The sequence below is a fragment of the Microchirus variegatus genome (assembly GCF_963457635.1).
Source record: "Microchirus variegatus genome assembly, chromosome: 16".
Taxonomy (NCBI): domain Eukaryota; kingdom Metazoa; phylum Chordata; class Actinopteri; order Pleuronectiformes; family Soleidae; genus Microchirus; species Microchirus variegatus.
This window is the reverse complement of record NC_139817.1, coordinates 2,110,606-2,130,088: the sequence shown is the minus strand read 5'-3', so window position 1 is coordinate 2,130,088 and position 19,483 is coordinate 2,110,606. Positions and strand designations below refer to the sequence as shown.

The 19,483-nt window shown below is 40.7% G+C and overlaps 1 protein-coding gene across 1 annotated transcript in view; it reads right to left on the bottom strand.

Annotated features, from left to right (window-relative positions):
- Positions 1 to 3,832: 3,832 nt before the first annotated feature.
- LOC310938347 (rho GTPase-activating protein 8-like) overlaps positions 3,833 to 19,483 on the bottom strand; it is a gene marked incomplete at its 3' end in the record, with an annotated part of 41,604 nt that continues 25,953 nt past the window's right edge. Inside the window, exon 10 of the mRNA XM_083902840.1 lies at positions 3,833 to 4,023. Within this exon, the coding sequence (XP_083758966.1) occupies positions 3,833 to 4,023 (191 nt within the window). The remainder of the gene's footprint in view (positions 4,024 to 19,483) is intronic.

Here is a 19,483-nt window from a genome sequence, read left to right as displayed (position 1 = left end):
CCACAAGAGGCAGCAGTAGACCAGCAGCTCCTGTGTCCCTGTGAGCTAAAATCACTGATTTTCTCTATGGACTTTGGTGTGGGAGAGTGAGCGTGGCCATTAGTCCGACTAAGGCTAGCTCAGTTTTAGTCAGACTAACACATGTTTACATGACTTTAAGAAAACCGAATGATCGTCTTAGTCTGACTAAAATCAGACTTTCTACTCTTTACTCCAGTTTTTGGAACGCCATTAGTCCGACTAAGGCTAGCTCAGTTATAGTCAGACTAACACATGTTTACATGACTTTAAGAAAACTGAATGATTGTCTTAGTCTGAATAAAAATCAGACTTTTCACTCTTTGCTCCAGTTTTTGGAGTGCCATTAGTCCGACTAAAGCTAGCTCAGTTTTAGTCAGACTAAGATATTTACATGACTTTAAGAAAACTGAATGATTGGCTTAGTCGGACTAAAATCGGACTTTTCACTCTTTGCTCCAGTTCTTGGGACGCCATTAGTCCGACTAAGGCTAGCTCACTTTTAGTCAGACTAACGTGAAAATCTGACTTTTCACTCTTTACTCCAGTTTTTGGAACGCCATTAGTCCGACTAAGGCTAACTCAGTTTTAGTCAGACTAACGTGTTTACATGACTTAAAGAAAACAGAATGATTGTCTTAGTCTGACTAAAATAGGACTTTTCTCTCTTCATATATATATGTGGTAATATCCGTAATATTATATATATAAACACAAACCAAACAGTCCCTTTTACAGCTTTAATCCAGTCATGGCTGTGTGAGCAGATAATGTGAGTGAGCGGTTTCATGTTTTCACAAACTAATATGGACTCCTCACCCGTGTACGACACACACATACACTCCTTTGTGTGTGTTTATATGTTGTGTTGCTGTGTTATTGTGTGTGTGTGTTAGCAGTCTCACTGCTGAGCCGTGAAATGAACAGTAGCAGCTGATGTAGCATCAGCATCAGCTTCAGCAGCATCAGAGCTCAGGGTGGGGGAGGGTTTCAGCGGAGGGACTACTTTCTCTCCCCCTTTCGAAAACTACAACTTTACACTTCTACATAACGTGTTGTGTAAGTGTGTAACGCGGCTCTGACGCTCTATTTCCTAAAGTTACGCTAATAAACATAAAGTACAGCAAGCTAGCTCCGCGCTAACGGGACTAGCTAACACGATTAAAATGAAGCTTTGGACAAAAGCGTCAAAAGAACCGTAATGTCCGCTATGTCTCTGTCCATGGTGCTAGTTTCTCTGCCACCCGTTTGAAAACACTGTGTATACTTTGCAATATAAGGGGGGGGGGAACTGGGACCAGGCGCGCGTACACCACACACACACGCGCGCGCAAACCGCCATTTTGTGTCCACTCGTGGGGAGTTTGTGCTTAAACAGAGCTGAAGTTTTCACACTCTGCTGCCATTTCTGCTCTTCTTCATCAACTCTCACATCACATACTCGCCGTGTCAAGCCCCGCCCACCCTTTCCCCCCCCGTCACTCCTCTGCCTGTGCGGCGTTGATTGGCTCCGCCACGCGTCACTCCGCCATCGCGACTCGGGATTGGCTGTCGCTTCCTGCGGGAGTTGACCAATGGCGGCGCGGGTAAAAGGGGGCGGGACGAGGAGAAGGAAGGAGAAGAAGGAGGCGGCGGAGGGAGAGAGAGGGGGGTCAGAGTGTGGCCGACATGGAGGAAAAAGAAGCGAATAAAGTGACTCGTTCGGCTCCTGTGTTCCACTTTAACGTTTCCACACGATCGAACGTCTATTTAACGCGTTTCTGTGTCAATTTAGCGCAGTTTTGCGTGTTTCTTTGACTTTGTTTGTTGTGTTTTGTGGCTGCTTGTGCTGTCACCGGCTGCCATGTTTCATCCTTCATGTTTTTTTTCTTCTTCTTCTTCTCGTCTTTATCCACACAGCACACATGACTTTACACTTTATTTAAAACACCATCACCGTACAATCTGACTCATTTAAACTTACATTTTTACACTTTATACATGCACTAAATGTTCAGATGCAACATATTTTTACGTTTTAGCAAACAAAACACACCTAAGTTAGCGTAATTGTGTACATATTCGTGAATCTATACCGATAAATAATATAATGAACATAACACAGAAAAGTCCGATTAAGGCTAGCACGGTTTAAGTCAGACTAACGTGTTTACACGACTTTAAGAAAACTGAATGATTGTCCTAGTCTGATTAAAAATCAGACTTTTCACTCTACTCCAGTTTTTGGAGCACCATTAGTCCGACTAAGGCTAGCTCAGTTTTAGTCAGACTAACTAATGTGTTTACATTACTATAAGGAAACCAAATTATTGTCCTAGTCTGACTAAAATCAGACTTTTCACTCTTTACTCCAGTTTTTGGAATGCCATTAGTCCGACTAAGGCTAGCACGGTTTTAGAGACTAACGTGTTTACATGACTTTAAGAAAAACAAATTATTGTCTTAGTCTGACTAAGCTCACTTTTAGTCAGACTAACGTGAAAATCAGACTTTTCACTCTTTACTCCAGTTTTTGGAGCGACATTAATCAGACTAACGTGTTTAAACTTAGATTTTTACTTTATACGTGTACTAAATGTGTTACTAAAAAAGTGTTTTACACTATTAAATACTCAAGTATTACTCCAAATCTACATAATCACAGCAGTGAATACACTTTAGCTAACATTAATAAACAGTAAATGTATAATAGAGAAGATATCACCTATAAAGATTATAAAAATAGAATAAACTATACAGTATATGCATTAAGTAACCACATTATATACAGTATGGGATTAATATTTACAGTGTAAAGCAGGATTATTGCACTTGTATGTGAAATGAGAACAGTTTATTGTCTATTTTTGTCAAAATAAAAGCCATTAAATCCCTCTATGATGAATAAATACAGAATAAATATGCGTTACATTTACAGATATTACTCTGTATTTGTCATATTTACCCGTTTATCGAGTAAATTGAAGGAAATATGTATAAAAACACATACATATAGATGTCATAATATGAAGACAGTTGAAGGTTAAATGCAAAACATAACAACAAACACAAAAGTCATTTATTTACACATAAATACGTCACAAAAAAGACACTATGTTGTCGTTTAATTCGACGTAAACGTTAAAATATAATGTAGTTTTATGGAAGTTTGGGCCTAATAACTGTTGTGGGCCAGTGCTGCTGACTGCGCATGCGCAGTAGATGAGGGAGGGGGCCCCTCCCCTCCCAACTCCCTCTCAACATCCGGGCACTTCAGAATCACCATTGACAGCCTCAGCACAACTTTTCCCCAGGCAAAGTGAAATCAAGCCGCGGACTCGGACAAAATATAGTCCCCGCGTTTCAACTTAAAATTACCGACGTTAAAGCCTCCCCGCGGGCCCGGAGCACCCCTCGACGTCCCGCCGTGATCCGCAGAAGCCCCCGGCCGGGTCCGGAGCTCTTTTCGCCGGGTTTGAATCACTTTTGGAGACGGGCGGAAAGTGTGTGATGAGTCCTGGGCTGTAAAAGAAGCGAGAACTTGCTGTGCAGCCCGAGAGTAGTTCTTCTTTCAATTGTTATTGTCGCTTTAAAAAAATCTTTAATTCACTTAAACTTGGTGTCGGCGGCGTCGAAAGTGGCGCAAAAGTGCTTTTGTGAGCGGAACATGGAAGTACAAGGCCCGCAGGAGGCGCTGAAAGTGGAGCTCCAGTGTCATCAGGTAAAAAGAAACATCGTGTGTTGGTGTTTGCGAGGCGAAGTGAGAGCAGCGGCGGCGGCAGCAGCGGGCACGAAGCGGGGGGACATTCCGGCAGGAGAGCCGCCGCTGCCGCCGCTACCGCTGCCCCGAGCCGGGGACTTGTCTCGCAGCGACGCCGCGGACACTTCCAGGCGGGGCTGAGGACACTTTTTGGGGGTACTTTGTGCTGTGGCTGTGGGTGTTTGTGTGGTGAATTTCGGAGGCAGTGATGCGGTGGAGGAGGTGGTGGTGGTGGTGGTGGTGGTGTGTGGCGATCAGGACGCGACCTGAATATTTATGAGGAGCCGGAGTGTCGGTGTTGAGCCCCCGCTTTGTTCCTCCATCCACTCTCCCATAAGTTGAGACACTTTCTCGGCCTCGCTCGGCTCCGACGCCCGCCGCTAACTAGTTGCACGGATGAAGCCGGACCCACAGGTAAACACCGGGGCTTTTTTTGTCAACCGGAGCTGCCGGGTCACGGTCGAGCCTGGCTCGGCTTGGCTTGGCTCGGCTCGCCAAGAAACTTTATCGGCACGAATGTTGTCTTGCTCGGCTTCACGGTGACTTTGCTTAAAAATACGTGGCTTTAAATGTTGTTTTTTTGTAGTGAAATTTGTGTACGATATGACCGCGTATCGCGATATATAACCACTTAACGATAAGTTGACTATCGTGATTTCCCATTGTCGGGATTGTGTGAATGAGCATAACCAGTACTGACGAGCTTACTAGCCTAGCATACAGTCATAGTGATTTACAGTGAAGTTCCACAAGCTAGCATATTTGAAAACATTCTATCCGTAATCTTTTCCGTCAAACTTTTCCGTAACCGTAGCATTTCGGCGAAAACTAATTAGTACAATTCAACTTCCTTTCGTCCGAGTTTTGCTAACTTCAAATTCAAACCACAATATCAAGTGTGAGAAGAGCGAAATTGTGTTATGCACGATTTCTCATTGTCGGGATTGTGTGAACGAGCAAAACTATTTATGTTGAGAATAAACACGTACTGACGAGCTTACTAGCATACAGTCATAGTGATTTACAGTGAAGTTCCACAAGGGGAAGCTAGCATATTTGAAAACATTGTATCCGTAATCTTTTCCGTCAAACTTTTCCGTAACCGTACTATTAGTCCAGTAGCATTTCGGCGAAAACTAATTCGTACAATTCAACTTCTGCTTTGCTAACTTTGGACCGAGTTTTGCTAACTTCAAATTCAAACCACAATATCAAGTGTGAGAAGAGTGAATTTGTGTCCGAAATTGTGTTACGCACGATTTCTCATTGTCGGGATTGTGTGAACGAGCAAAACGATTTATGTTGAGAATAAACACGTACTGAATAGCTTACTAGCATACAGTCATAGTGATTTACAGTGAAGTTCCACAAGGGGAAGCTAGCATATTTGAAAACATTGTATCCGTAATCTTTTCCGTCAAACTTTTCCGTAACCGTACTATTCGTTCGTTAGCATTTCGCATAAACTATTTCGTAAAATTCAACTTCTGCTTTGCTAACTTTGGACCGAGTTTTGCTAACTTCAATTTCAAACCACAATATCAGGTGTGAGAAGAGTGAATTTGTGTCCGAAATTGTGTTACGCACGTTATTTAAAACATACGCGCGCAAGTCTAAGACTAAAAAGGTTGTTAAAGTTACGTACATTTGTTTGGCAACGTTAGCTAGCCCTAATTATAGCGTGACGTAAGCTACGTTTGTTTATTGTCAAAGAATCAAAAAAAAATAAAAATTTGCCCAAACTTTAAACTTTGCAACATGTTTACTTTACAGCGCTAATATTGTGGATTTGTTGTGACTTGACGTTTTTTTGTTTTCGTAGCACGTCTGACGGATGTTTACGTTACGTTTGTGTCGTCAGAATCCACGTTAAACTAGCGCCGCTGCGCGTCCTCGCACTTTACAGCCGCGTGATGTTGAGAAATGTCGACCTCCATTTTGAGAAAAGCTCAGCCTCGTCCTGGATGTAGCATTGGCGGCTAATGACTGAGCTAACTCGGCTAAACTTAGCCCATGAAATGACTTTAACGTCACTTTTAAACACACCTTAAACCAATCAAATAATGTTTTATTTTTTAAAATCACTTTAGACTCAATCTAAGGTGTTGTGATCACGTGACGGCGACGCCGTGTTCCGATTGGCCGTCGCTTTTCTTCTCTTCTCAGCGGCGTAGCGTTGAAAACTTGGCAGCAGTTGGAGGAGATGGAGGCTGAGGCTGTGTTTTCAGCACCGAGGCCAGCTCCTCCTCATCCAGCTCCTCCTCCTCCTCCTGCTGCTGCTGCTGCTGGTCGCTCCCGGCAACACACACACACACACACACACACACACAAGTTGGGCAGCGAGTACTAGGAGGAGAAATGACGGGAAGTAGGCGGATTTTTATTGAACCGGTCGCCGTTGCGAACATTTTAAGACCTTTTTTTTTTTTTTTTTTAACTTCCTCTTCACTTTAATGGACGTCACTTCCTGTGGAGTTAGAAAAGCAGCTGCAGTGAAAACACACACACACACACACACACATACAAACCTGTGTGTGAATTCATGCGAGTGGATGTTTGTGTTTCTTTGGTTGTGGAAGCTTCCATTTTGAGAGAGAAAAAGGGGGGGGGGGGGGGGTGGAGGAGAGGGGGTCCACCCCACCCCACCCCTCCCTTACTCCAATATGGAGAGGAGAAAAGTCTGCAGAGTTTCGTGCAGGAAGAGGAGGAGGAAGAGGAGGAGGAGGAGGGAGGAGAGGGGGAGGGGCCCCATTCATGCCTAACATTACCATTTTGATTGCTTTGATGCTGTTTTTGGTTTGGACGGGGGGAGGGGAGGCTGAGAGAGAGAGAAGCCCAGTCAGCAGCAACGCCGCACAGCGACACAGCTTTTAATCACTCTTTTATTTTTTCCCTCTTCCTTCTGTGTTCGCAGCAGAAAACACACACACACACACACACACACACACACACACACACACACACACACACACACACACACACGTGACCTTTACTTTTCCTCTGCGCGTATTTAAAGCCACGTCAGTCACGTCCGTGGACGCCGTCGCTCGTAAACTTTGAGCTGATGGAGGGAGGAGAGAGAGGAGCGAGGAGAGAGGGTTCATGGGAAATAACGAGTGTCAGAGGAGACGCTTGGAGGTCGTTTCATGGTCACAGTCGGAGGCCTGAGCTGCCAAGTTTGTAAAAATAAATGCTCAAGCAAATACAGACGTTATCCTTCTTCTTACACATTGTATTCGTACATATACATACATATCTATAAATAGATGTATATGACTGACAACATGTGGGAAAACTGTGGATTAAAGAGTGCATAGTCCTATTTTAGTCAGACTAAGACTAAGAAAATGATTTGCTTTTCTTATAGTAATGTAAACACATTAGTCCTACAGAAATAGAGCTAGCCTTAGTCGGACTAATGGCGCTCCAAAGAGTGAAAAGTCGGATTTTAGTCAGACTAAGGCAATCATTTGGTTTCCTTATAGTGATGTAAACATGTTAGTAAGTCCGACTAAAACTGAGCTGGCCTTAGTCGGACTAATGGAGCTCCAAAAACTGGAGTAAAGAGTAAGAAGTCCGATTTTAGTCAGACTAAGACAATCATTTGGTTTCCTGATAGTAATGTAAACACATTATTCAGACAGAAACCGAGGTAGCCTTAGTGGGACAAATGGCGCTCCAAAGAGTGAAAAGTCTGATTTTAGTCGGACTAAGGCAATCATTTGGTTTCCTTATAGTGATGTAAACACGTTAGTAAGTCCGACTAAAACTGAGCTGGCCTTAGTCGGACTAATGGAGCTCCAAAAAACTGGAGTAAAGAGTAAGAAGTCCGATTTTAGTCAGGCTAAGACAATCATTTGGTTTTCTTATAGTAATGTAACCGCATTAGTCTGACTAAAACTAGCCTGTGCTAGCCTTAGTCGGACTAATGGCACTCCATAAATTGTAGTAAAGAGTGAAAAGTCAGACTAAGGCAATCATTTGGTTTCCTTATAGTAATGTAAACATGTTAGTTAGTCTGACTAAAACTGAGCTAGCCCTATTCGGACTAACGGCGCTACAAAAACTGGAGTAAAGAGTGAGAAGTCAGATTTTAGTCAGACTAAGGCAATCATTTGGTTTCCTTATAGTAATGTAAACATGTTAGTTCGTCTGACTAAAACTGAGCTAGCCCTAGTTGGACTAATCGCGCTCCAAAAACTGAAGTAAAGAGTAAGAAATCCTATTTTAGTCAGACTAAGGAAATAATTTGGTTTCCTTATAGTGATGTAAACATGTTAGTCTGACTAAAACTGAGTTAGCCTTAGTCGGACTAATGGTGCTCCAAAAACTGGAGTCAAGTGTGAAAAGTCTGATTTTAGTCAGACTAGGACAATCATTTGGTTCCCTTATAGTAATGTAAACACGTTAGTAAGTCAGACTAAAACTGAGCTGGCCTTAGTCGGACTAATAGCACTCTTTGATAACGCTTAGCAAAATGTTGATTATCGCAGAATCGTCGTATCGCGATATTAGCGGTATCGTATCAGGATTCGATGTCCCTGTTTTATTGTGTTGATGTTTGTGACGTGAATTTAGAAAATGAAAGCGTAGGGTTTTTTGTTTTTTTTACCGTTAATGTGGTTTATTTTCGCGATTTGGCTGAGTTCATATTAGGAACGGGATTATACCACTTCCGATATCTGGTACCGATATTTTTCAGACAGTCATTTTAGACCATTTATGAGGCTGTTAATTTACATAATTCTGTGTGTAGCAGAATATTGTTGTAGTAAACAGGCCAAACATGACTCGGCTAAAATGCTATGTTTACATTTTCTTTTTATACCGTCGCTGCAACATGTAGCGATATTTGCACTGTAGTGGATCCTATCCAGTGATTTTTTTTTACCGATATCGGACTGAAACCGAGTCCCGATAAACACGTCTGGCTCTGGATTTATTCGTTAAAAAAAAGTGTAGAAGAAGAAAAGTAATTTATCCGCAGCAGAAATAGCCGAGCTGATCTCTGAGTCTCTGTTCTGGGAGAAGAAAAGAGTCATTGATTCTTTCTTTCCTCTCTGCTCCACTTGCTCTCCGTTGCATCACGGCCTCGGTTTCTCACCGACGCGTCACGTTGTTTTTCTTCCTCTTTTTGACGCCGTCGCTGTCGTCGTCGTCGTCAAAAACACGTTCTCGCTCTCTCTAAAACCTCAAAGCGTCTTTATTCTCCCTTTCCCTCTCGATCAAAGTGTGGTAATCGTGGCTGCTTTGAGACCACAGGTGACTTCCTGTAGTAAAAAAACGCAGCATCTGTCGCCATGGAAACACTCATTCTCTCCCTCCACTCACACAGTGTTGAACTCCTGAAGGTCCTGCATTATGGATGTAATGTATGTCTGTGAGTGAATGAGTGAGTGAGTGAGTGAGGGAAACTGTTGTGATGAAAGCAGCCGTCTGATTGGTCCACGTTGCCTCCGGTCGTTCGGGAAAAAAGACAACGTTTTTAGAGATTCTGTTCAAAAATAACTGTGTTGATGAAAATAACGGTGTGTTTAAGGAGCGTAGGACTTTTTAGGACTGAATGTTCTAACTGTTTTATTAACGGAATAGAGGTAAACAAATATGGTAAAATACTAATTAAATTTGGCTCCAATGTAGTACAGATATCACAATATTAAAAAATTATGGTATTTTTACCGATGTCGGACATAATATATAATAGTAAGACATTTGTGACGAGGCCTTTCCCTCGTAGCTATGACGCAGTGATACTCTACGGTAATAGACTTTTACTAGGACAATAAATTGGTTTACTTAAAGTCACGTAAACACATTAGTTAGTGTGACTAGAACTGAGCTAGCCTTAGTCGGACTAATGGCGCTCCAAAAAGTGGTGTAAAGAGTGAAAAGTCCTATTTTCGTCATACTAAGACAATAATTTGGTTTTCTTAAAGTCATGTAAACACGTTAGTCTGACTAAAACTGAGCCAGCCTTAGTCGGACTAATGGCGCTCCAAAAACTAAAGAGTAAAGAGTGAAAAGTCTGATTTTAGTCAGACTAGGACAATAATTTGGTTTTCTTAAAGTCATGTAAACACGTTAGTCAGTCTGACTAAAACTGAGCTAGCCTTAATCAGACTAATGGCACTTCAAAAACTGGAGTCTGATTTTAGTCAGACTAGGACAGTAATTTGGTTTTCTCAAAGTCATGTAAACGCGTTAGTTAGTCTGACTAAAACTAAAAAGTATGAATATTATAGAGTTTAAACGGATACATTTACAGATGCAGAGTAAACAAACCAATGAGCTAATGTCACTCATTTTACGAAAAATACTCCTCTGAAATGTGTGAGCGTGAAAAGTCCTGTTTTAGTCAGACTAAGACAATCATTTGGTTTTCTTAAAGTCGTGTTAACACGTTAGTTAGTCTGACTAAAACTGAACTAGCCTTAGTCGGACTAATGGCGCTCCAAAGTGTAAAGAGTGAAAAGTCTGATTTTAGTCAGACTAGGACAATAATTTGGTTTTCTCAAAGTCATGTAAACGCGTTAGTTAGTCTTGTTAAGACACTACTTAGATTATTACTTGGCACAAAATTCTATCATTTAAAAAAAGACGTCGCTAATGCTACTAATTGTCCTATATTGACGTTTTTGTAACGTAGCAGCACGTTTTGGCAACATAACATTTTGTTAAGTATATTATATATGCTACCAAATTAGTACGGACATTATAATATAGCGTTTGTGCGCAATTTCTTTCGGGATCAAACAAAGTTTTGTACGTTTTACTTTCCGATCCTCTCCCGTTTATTTTGACGGATGTTTCCTGTGGTCACGTCAGGCCTCTCCTCGGTTATTTACTACTTATTATAAATAATGAGTCGCGAAAGTTCAGTCTGGAGCGTAAACTCTTCGCCGTCCTGTTTTTCCCGGATCATTCTTCTCAGCCCGCTTTCTTGTGCCGTGACAGCTCGTCATTAACCCCGACGCTGGACGACTGTTTCCAGGGGAAAGTGCCGACGCGGCTCGTCTGCAGGCGGAGGCGCGGTGAATTAACCCGCGTTGACGTCCAGCGCTGCCGTTTTCATCCGTCTGTGCTCACGGCAACAGTTTGTGACGTCGCCGCACAAACACTGAATCACGCGGCTCCGCAAAAGAAACTGCAGATCACTCGGGTTATTGATCCGCGATCGCCGATTAATTTCCCATGAAGCCTTTCTGCAAACATTCCGTCAAAGTTAATGAAACTGAAGAAAAGGAAGAGGGCGTGAAAACCGCGACTGATGTGGGGTTTTTGACGTGCGATACCGATATTTAGAAAACTTTGGTTTTTATCTCTATCTTTGTAAAATATCACAATAACATGGAGAAAGAAAATTGTCGCAATTCGGGCTGATAAGCTTAATGTTATCAAAATATAAATACGGCCTACTGCGATTTTTTTTCCCTTGTAAAAACAGACCCGGGAAAAAAAACTATTTTAAAACAGAAACCGAAAAAATAAATCTCGTAAAATAAGATCCCGGGAAAAGAAATCTCGTAAAACCAACCTCGGGAAAAGAAATCTCGTAAAAACTAGCCACGGAAAAAATCTCTCGTAAAAAACAGACCATGGGAAAATAAATTTTGTAAAAAATAAGACCATGGAATTTTTTTTTTCGTAAAAACAGCCCATGAAAAATAATCTCGTAAAAACAGTCGCCGTGAAAAAAAAATATCGTAAAAATAGACCCCCCGACAGAAAAAAAAATTATTGTTAGCAGAGTTTCCGTAAAAACGCATTTTCAGTCAAAATAATCGCAATTAGATATGTATTAAAAATCCTCAGAAGTACGTAATGTTTTGGCACGTTAGCATCGATATTAGCGCTTTGTTAAAGATGTCGCAAGAAATCGACTTTATTCCGAATAAAGAATCACCTAAATCTGGAGGAAATTCTAGCCTTGGACTGCGATACACGATATCATCGGCTTTATATCGGTTACGACTGATATTGGCTTTATAATGCGCGATAATCGGATATCTGAGAAACACGCTAAAATCCCTCCGATATGACTATCGACTAAATCGGTAGCACTAAATAAGATCGACTTCTATGCTAGCGCCCTCTACAGTCACGCATTTTCAAAATCAAAAATGTTTATATTCGTATTTAATGCGACATAGCTACGGGAAAAATTAGGCTAATTTCACGACGGCTATTTTGGAACAGGATAATATCGGTATCGGTCCAAGCACGCTTGATGTATCGTTTTTACGATGAATTGGAGCTTTTTTGCTCCGATGTGAGGCACTTTACGACATATGGAGTCTTACGATACAGCACTAGCTACATCGACGGATTTAGCCACTTTAAAAAAAAACGCAGAAAAAGTCGGAATAGTACGACTTTTCTTTTATTGCCCCAACGGAATACGTTTTAAGTTCGTGGACCAAAGAAGACGTTTGAGAACGTTGGCGTTGTCGAGGCTTCGGGGACGTTTTATGGACCACGCAGCAAATCCTTCGTACGGCTGTAGTTCGCGTACGTTTAAAGGACTAGCCTGTAAAATATTTGTTGAATTTTTTTTATGCTTATTTTTTAGTTTTTTTTTACTGTGGACAAAAAATCATTCTACAGAGAATCCCGACGCGTTGACGCATGAAAATAATTCCCTGGCCTGAATTTTTTTTTTACAGTCACAGGTTTGAAGTAAAGAAGTTAAATATAAAAGTGCCGTACGTACAGATTCAGTGAGTCACTGTGTGTGTGTGTGTGTGTGTGTGTGTGTGTGTGTGTGTGTGTGTGTGTGTGTTCCCGTTTGTTGTCGTGTCGTCCAGTTAACTGACACGATGAATAACGTCTGTCTGAGCGATGACACAGTCAGTGTGTGTGTGTGTGTTTGTGTGTGTGTGTGTGTGTCAGGATTGAGTCACCACTTATGTGTCAGTCAGTCGTGTGTGTGTGTGTGTGTGTCGCTTCCCCTCTGTGAAGTCAATTTAGAAGTCCTTATAGAAAATCTATAAGAATAAAACTGTGTGATATACGTGCGGTCACTTTATTAGGTACACGCACGACTTTAGTCTCAGATCATTGGTTTTATGTCACTGTGACTCATTTCGTTATTTTATTCTCCGTGGCGTCATGACTGATATGACCTTTGTTTACAGTAAACGGAAGAGGTGAGGACATGTCCATATAGTGAGGACGTATTTAGGAAGTGAGGACGTTCTCAGGAATTAAGGACATGTGTAGGAAGTGAGGACTTTTTCATAAGATGAGGATATTTCAAGGAAGTCAGGACATTTTCAGGAAGTGAGGACATTTTCAGGAAGTGAGGACATTTTCAGGTAGTGAGGACACATTTAGGAAGTTGGGACATATTTAGGAAGTGAGGACATTTTTAGCAAGTGAGGACTTTTTCATAAGATGAGGATATTTCCAGGAAGTCAGGACATTTTCAGGAAATGAGGACATTTTCAGGAAGTGAGGACACATTTAGGAAGTTGGGACATATTTAGGAAGTGAGGACATTTTTTAGCAAGTGAGGACTTTTTCATAAGATGAGGACATTTTCAGGAAGTGAGGACATTTTCAGGAAGTGAGGACCTATTTAGGAAGTGAGGACATTTCCAGAAAGTGAGGATATTTCCAGGAAATCAGGACATTTTCAGGAAGTGGGGACTTTTTCATAAGATGAGGACATTTTCAGGAAGTGAGGACATAATCAGGAAGTGAGGACATATTTAGGAAGCTAGGACATTTCCAGGAAGTCGGGACGTTTTCAGGAAGTGAGGACACATTTAGGAAGTTGGGACATATTTTGGAAGTGAGGACATTTTCAGGAATTGAGGACATATTTAGGAAGTGAGGACTTTTTCATTGGATGAGGACATTTTCAGGAAGTGAGGACCTATTTAGGAAGTGAGGATATTTCCAGGAAATCAGGACATTTTCAGGAAGTGAGGACTTTTTCATAAGATGAGGACATTTTCAGGAAGTGGGGACATTTTCAGGAAGTGAGGACATATTTAGGAAGTGAGGACATATTTAGGAAGTGAGGACATATTTAGGAAGTGTGGACATATTTAAGAAGTGAGGACATATTTAGGAAGTGAGGACATTTTCAGGAATTTAGGAAGTGAGGAAATCTTCAGGAAGTGAGGACACATTTAGGAAGTCGGGACATTTTCAGGAAGTGAGAGCATATTCATAAAATGAGGACATTTTCAGGAAGTGAGGACTTTTTCATAAGATGAGGAAATGTCCGGGAAGTCAGGATATTTTGAGGAAGTCGGGACATATTTAGGAAGTGAGGACATTTTCAGGAAGTGAGGACATTTCCATAAGATGAGGACATTTCCAGGAAGTCGGGACATTTTCTTAAGGTGCAGTAATCTTTCAGAAGGTGAGGACATTTTTTAAAAAAGTGAGGACATTTTTAAAAAAAGGGAGGACAGTGCGTTAATGAAATGTTCTCCACTCCACTCCAGTCATGTGACCTCACTCCATTGAATGAGGTCACATGACGGATGCTAACACTGATGCTAGCTCTTTTTTCAGGAGTTTTTTTTGTTGTTGCTCCAAATGAGGACGAAATAGTTGAAAAAATATATTTAAAAAAATTATTAATCATGACATTTTTTTTTTCCTCCGAGCATAAAATAAAAATCCTCTCGGCTGTTTCCGACGATCACAGCGCTCACATTTACAGACGCTCCCTGAACTCACCTCTCACCTTCACCGCTCTTACATAAAGGACGGCTCCACCTTTTCTCTCTCTCTCTCTCTGCTTAGATCGCAATCTCCTCCTCGTTGAATCACTTCTTCTTCTTCTTCTTCTTTCCCGTAAACGTCCGTATTGACGTCTCGGCTCGTGTCCGTCCTGATAACGCGGCGGCGCGGCGGGCGGCGGCTCGCTCTGCTGTGCTGTGCATCGTCAGCATCAAACGTGCCGAGGCCCAAAAAAAAAAAAAACAGCCACTTCATCATCTCAGCGTCTCTGAGCCGCCGCTGCACATTATTGTTATTATGACAGTTACCATGACGACAGCATCCCCTCTGACTTTTATACAGCGATGACCTGATAAACACATAAATATACAAGGGATTCTAACGAGAGCACGAGACAATCGGCAGTAAAACAAACATTTGAATCCTTCAGAATAATAATAATAATAATAATAATAATTAAAAAAAGAGTCCAGGTCAACTGCTCTGGTCCCTTTCACAATAAAAGCATAATCCTCACATTTAAACTGCGGCGTCTGTAAATCTTTACATTTACACACATTTAAGTTTAAAAACACTTCCTTTAAATCGGTTTCAAATCAGTTCATAACTGGACTTAATTATTAATCCGCTATCGTTCGGCCGTAATGGAAAAATCACCTTAACTTAAACCGCTTTAATGATTCTTAATCCAAGGCTAAAGTAGAGGCCTAATCTTATGGAAGAGGATTAGGGCCACACAACTTCTGCGAATGGCAAGTCGGAAATTATAACTTCAAATTTTAGAAATCTGATCTGATTTCTCAGAATGCCCGAGATTGAACTCGGTAATCACGATTTAAATCTCGGAATTCGATATTAAACTTTAGAAATCTGACCTGATTACCCGGGATTATTAGAATTCTGCCAGATGACTCATTTGTATCTCAGAATTTTGACTTGCATTTTTAGAACTCTGACCTGATTTCTCTAGATTATGAGAATTCTGTCAGATTTCTCACCTGTATCTCAGAATTCTGATATAATTTTTTTTAAATTAAATCTGAGCTGATTTCACTGAATTCCGAGACTGAATTCTGTCTTAAACTTAAGAGATCTGACCTGATTTCTCTAGATTATGAGAATTCTGTCAGATCACTCACCTGTACCTCAAAATCCTGATTTAAATTTTTTAGAAATCTGACCTGATTTCACTGAATTTCGAGACTGAATTCCGATTTAAACTTTAGAAATCTGACCCGATTTCTCTGGATTTTGAGATTTCTGTCATATTTCTCACCTGTATCTCAGAATTCTGATTTATTTATTTTAAAATCTGACCTGATTTCACACAATTTTGAGACTGAATTTCCGATTTGCACTCTGGATTATTAGAATTCTTACAGATTACTCACCTGTGACTCGGACCTGATTTAACTGAATTTCGAGACTGAATTCTCCTAAACTTTAGAAACCTAAGAGACCTAATTTCTCTAGATTATTAGATTTCTGTCAGATTACTCGCTTGTATCTCAGACTTCTGATTTATTTTTTAAAAATCTGACTTGATTTCACTGAATTCTGTCTTAAACTTTAGAAATCTGACCTAATTTCTCTGGATTATGACATTTCTGTCAGATTACTAACATGCATCTCAGAATCCTGATTCAAATCTAATCTAGATAAACGAGGTGTAAATCAGATTACTGATTTAAAATCTCAGAATCAATGCCTCAAACCTCTCCCTGTAGAAAGTCTTAAATTCGAGGACTTTCCTCGTACTTTTGTGTCTTTTCTCTGAGAATAACAAGTGTGAGACACGTGTCTCTGTGCGTCTCCGTCTCAGTGAAGGACAGACTTCAGCTTCAGTATTCGTCCTCTCACGTCTTTGTCTTTTAAAGAGAGAGAGACCGACCAGTGAGGAATGTTATTGTCTTTGCCTCAGCAGCTGGTTCCCTCTCAGCTCCTGCTGTTCAGGCCTCATTCACTGCTCTCTGATTAGCTCTGTGTGTGTGTGTGTGTGTGTACGAGTGTTCTTGTACCTGTGGCATACTGAGGACCAGAGAGGGTTTTTAACCAACAAAGTGAGGTTATTTTTACAGAGTGAGGACATTTTGGCCGGTCCTCACTTTGTTTTCATTGCAATCACTTCCTTAGGTTGCTATAACATGCTATTCTCAATTTGTCAAAAAAAAAAAAATCAAATTTTGGATGACCTAGTATGACATTTTTGTCAAATTTTGGCCCAAAAATTTTGGGTACTTTTTTTTTCAAATTTCGGACATAGTATAGTATGACGGTATTGTCAAATTTTGGACCAAAAATTTTGGGTAATTTTTTTTTCAAATTTTGGACGACATGGTATAGTATGATGGTATTGTCAAATTTTGGACCAAAATTTTTTTGTCAAAGATTTTTTCAAATTTCGGACGACATAATGACGTTTTTGTCAAATTTTGGACCAAAAATTTTTGGTATTTTTTTTTTCAAATTTCGGACATAGTATAGTATGACGGTATTGTCAAATTTTGGACCAAAAATTTTGGGTAATTTTTTTTTTCAAATTTTGGACGACATGGTATAGTATGATGGTATTGTCAAATTTTGGACCAACATTTTTTTGTCAAAGATTTTTCATTTTCGGACGGCATGACGTTTTTGTCAAATTTTGGACCAAAAATTTTTGGTATTTTTTTTTTTCAAATTTCGGACATAGTATAGTATGATGCTATTGTCAAATTTTGGACGAACATTTTTTTGTCAAGATTTTTTCAAATTTCGGACGACATAATGACGTTTTTGTCAAATTTTGGACCAAAAATTTTTGGTATTTTTTTTTCAAATTTCGGACATAGTATAGTATGACGGTATTGTCAAATTTTGGACCAAAACGTTTGGGTAATTTTTTTTTTCAAATTTTGGACGACATAGTATAGTATGACGGTATTGTCAAATTTTGGACCAAAAAAAAAAAAATTCAAAAAAGTTTTCCAGAAGGTGAGAGTTTTTTTTTGCTCTGGGGCTCCACCTGCAGACATTTTATGGTACTGCAACCAGTCGTTCTTTGTAGATGTCATTCATGAAGCAGATATTTGTAATTGTGTTGATTTAAAAAGTGGAAATGCTGTTCCTCACTTTGTCAGCAACCCAGTCCTCAGTATGCAGCAAGTACAAGAATGTGTGTGTGTGTGTGTGAGGAAGTGAGCGCTTCATTTGTCAAAGAACAAACAATGGACTCCCTCGTTCGCTCGCTCGGCCGCTTAAACTCACATCAGCGGAAAAAGCTGTTGAAGAAGAGCAAAGAGAGAGAGAGAGAAAATCGGAATCTTTGTCGTTTCACTCACAAAAAAAAAACACACAGAAAACCGAGTGTGGGGGCGGAGCCTGAGCGCGGCCTCCACACTCGCTCGCTGCCTCATTTGCATAGTCCTCCTCCATCGCCGGCGTCCCACAATGCCCTGCTTTTTTTTTTTTATTATGCATTATTGAGTCTCCTTGGCCGAGGAACCTTAAAAGGAGGGGAGGTGGGGTAAAGAGGCACCGCCCATAAAAGGAAGTAGGACTTGAACGAGGGCGACTTCAAAGCAACCTTGTGAAAGATTGATCCGCTGAGTCGTCGCTAAAGTGGATCTCGGGAGAACAGAACCTAAATTATGAACTTTAGAGCGGGAAAACAGTTCAGTTGTTGACTTTAAATGTTGTTTTTAAAAAAACCAAACATTTCCTTTCCCGGTTGTAGCTGTTTCCTGCCTTAATTTGTCTAAATATCCATTTAAAACCCCAATTTAAAGGTAAAGTTTCATGTCCTGTTGTGGTGATACGATGTAGCCTTCAGTTAGCATCTAAACTTTAACGACGTTAAGTTTGTCCACTGTGGGTCACTGTAAAAAAAGAAGCCAAAATGGCCGCCTTTGTAGAGCTCATACTTACGAACTTCGATATCTGCCCAATACTAAATACTTTTAGTCCCAAATTAATATTAAAATGCTTAGCCTAGCCTAGCTTAGAATTACCGGTCTTCATGTTGTATTATTTTGCTACAAGCTAATCTAAAAAGTGGCATTTGCAAAAAGTTTCGCGTTTTACGCCCAAAGATCGCAAAGTAACGAACAAATCTGCTGACTCGCCTGTTAGCGCCACGACACGAGATAAAGTAGGAAGCATCGCAAACGAGTAACACAACAGGTTTCCTACCTCTACGTGTCTTAACGTAAAAGTCATAATAGATAATGTTACCATTTATGCTAGCTAGGTGGTATGACAACAAGCTAACATAGTTAGCATAGTGTGGAGTTTACACCAAACATGACTTGCATATTTTTTTTCGGTCAGTAAGATTATGTACCGAGTTGTGAATTTCGTATTATTTGTTCGCTAACCAGACAAGGATACGAAACTAACGTGAATTTAAGAGAATCTGCAAAAGTTTTGTATCGTTTCAGGTTTTTGTTCTCGCGGAAGTCGCGTTTTTAGGACCCAAATCTCATTATTTATACCACTAATACGCGACTTTGGGAAAACGATATGCTAGCCCCACCTCCCTAACCCTTAGCCTAGCTAATCAAGTCGGTAATCTGACTTTTATCTCGGAATTATTACTTAAATCTACTATAGCTACAAGAGATTTAAGTCAGATTACTGATTTAAGCGTTAAACTGACTTAAATCTCAGAATTCTGGCGTATTATTAACACAGAAACACCAAAAACGTAAGAAATTGTGCCGGTAAAGTTCTGTTTCCGGGTGTAAAATCCGTTGTCACCCGCGTCGTTTAAATTGCGATCTAAGTGAAATCAGATCAGTTTGTTTTGAGGATCAAAAAATGCCGCGTCACTGCCGCTCCTCCTCTTCCTCCTCCTCTTCCTCCGCCGTGTTCCCGAGTCCAAACATTTCTGCGATGTTTGGATGTCGGCGTCTGCGTTAAGCCCGTGATGAGCTGTCAGGTCGACGCCTCTGTTCCGTCTAATCCCGCCGTCCGCTCTCAAATCTGATCTCATCCGCAGATCTGCGGCGTCGCCCCGAGGCGTTTGCTGCTTAAACGCTGATAATGCTG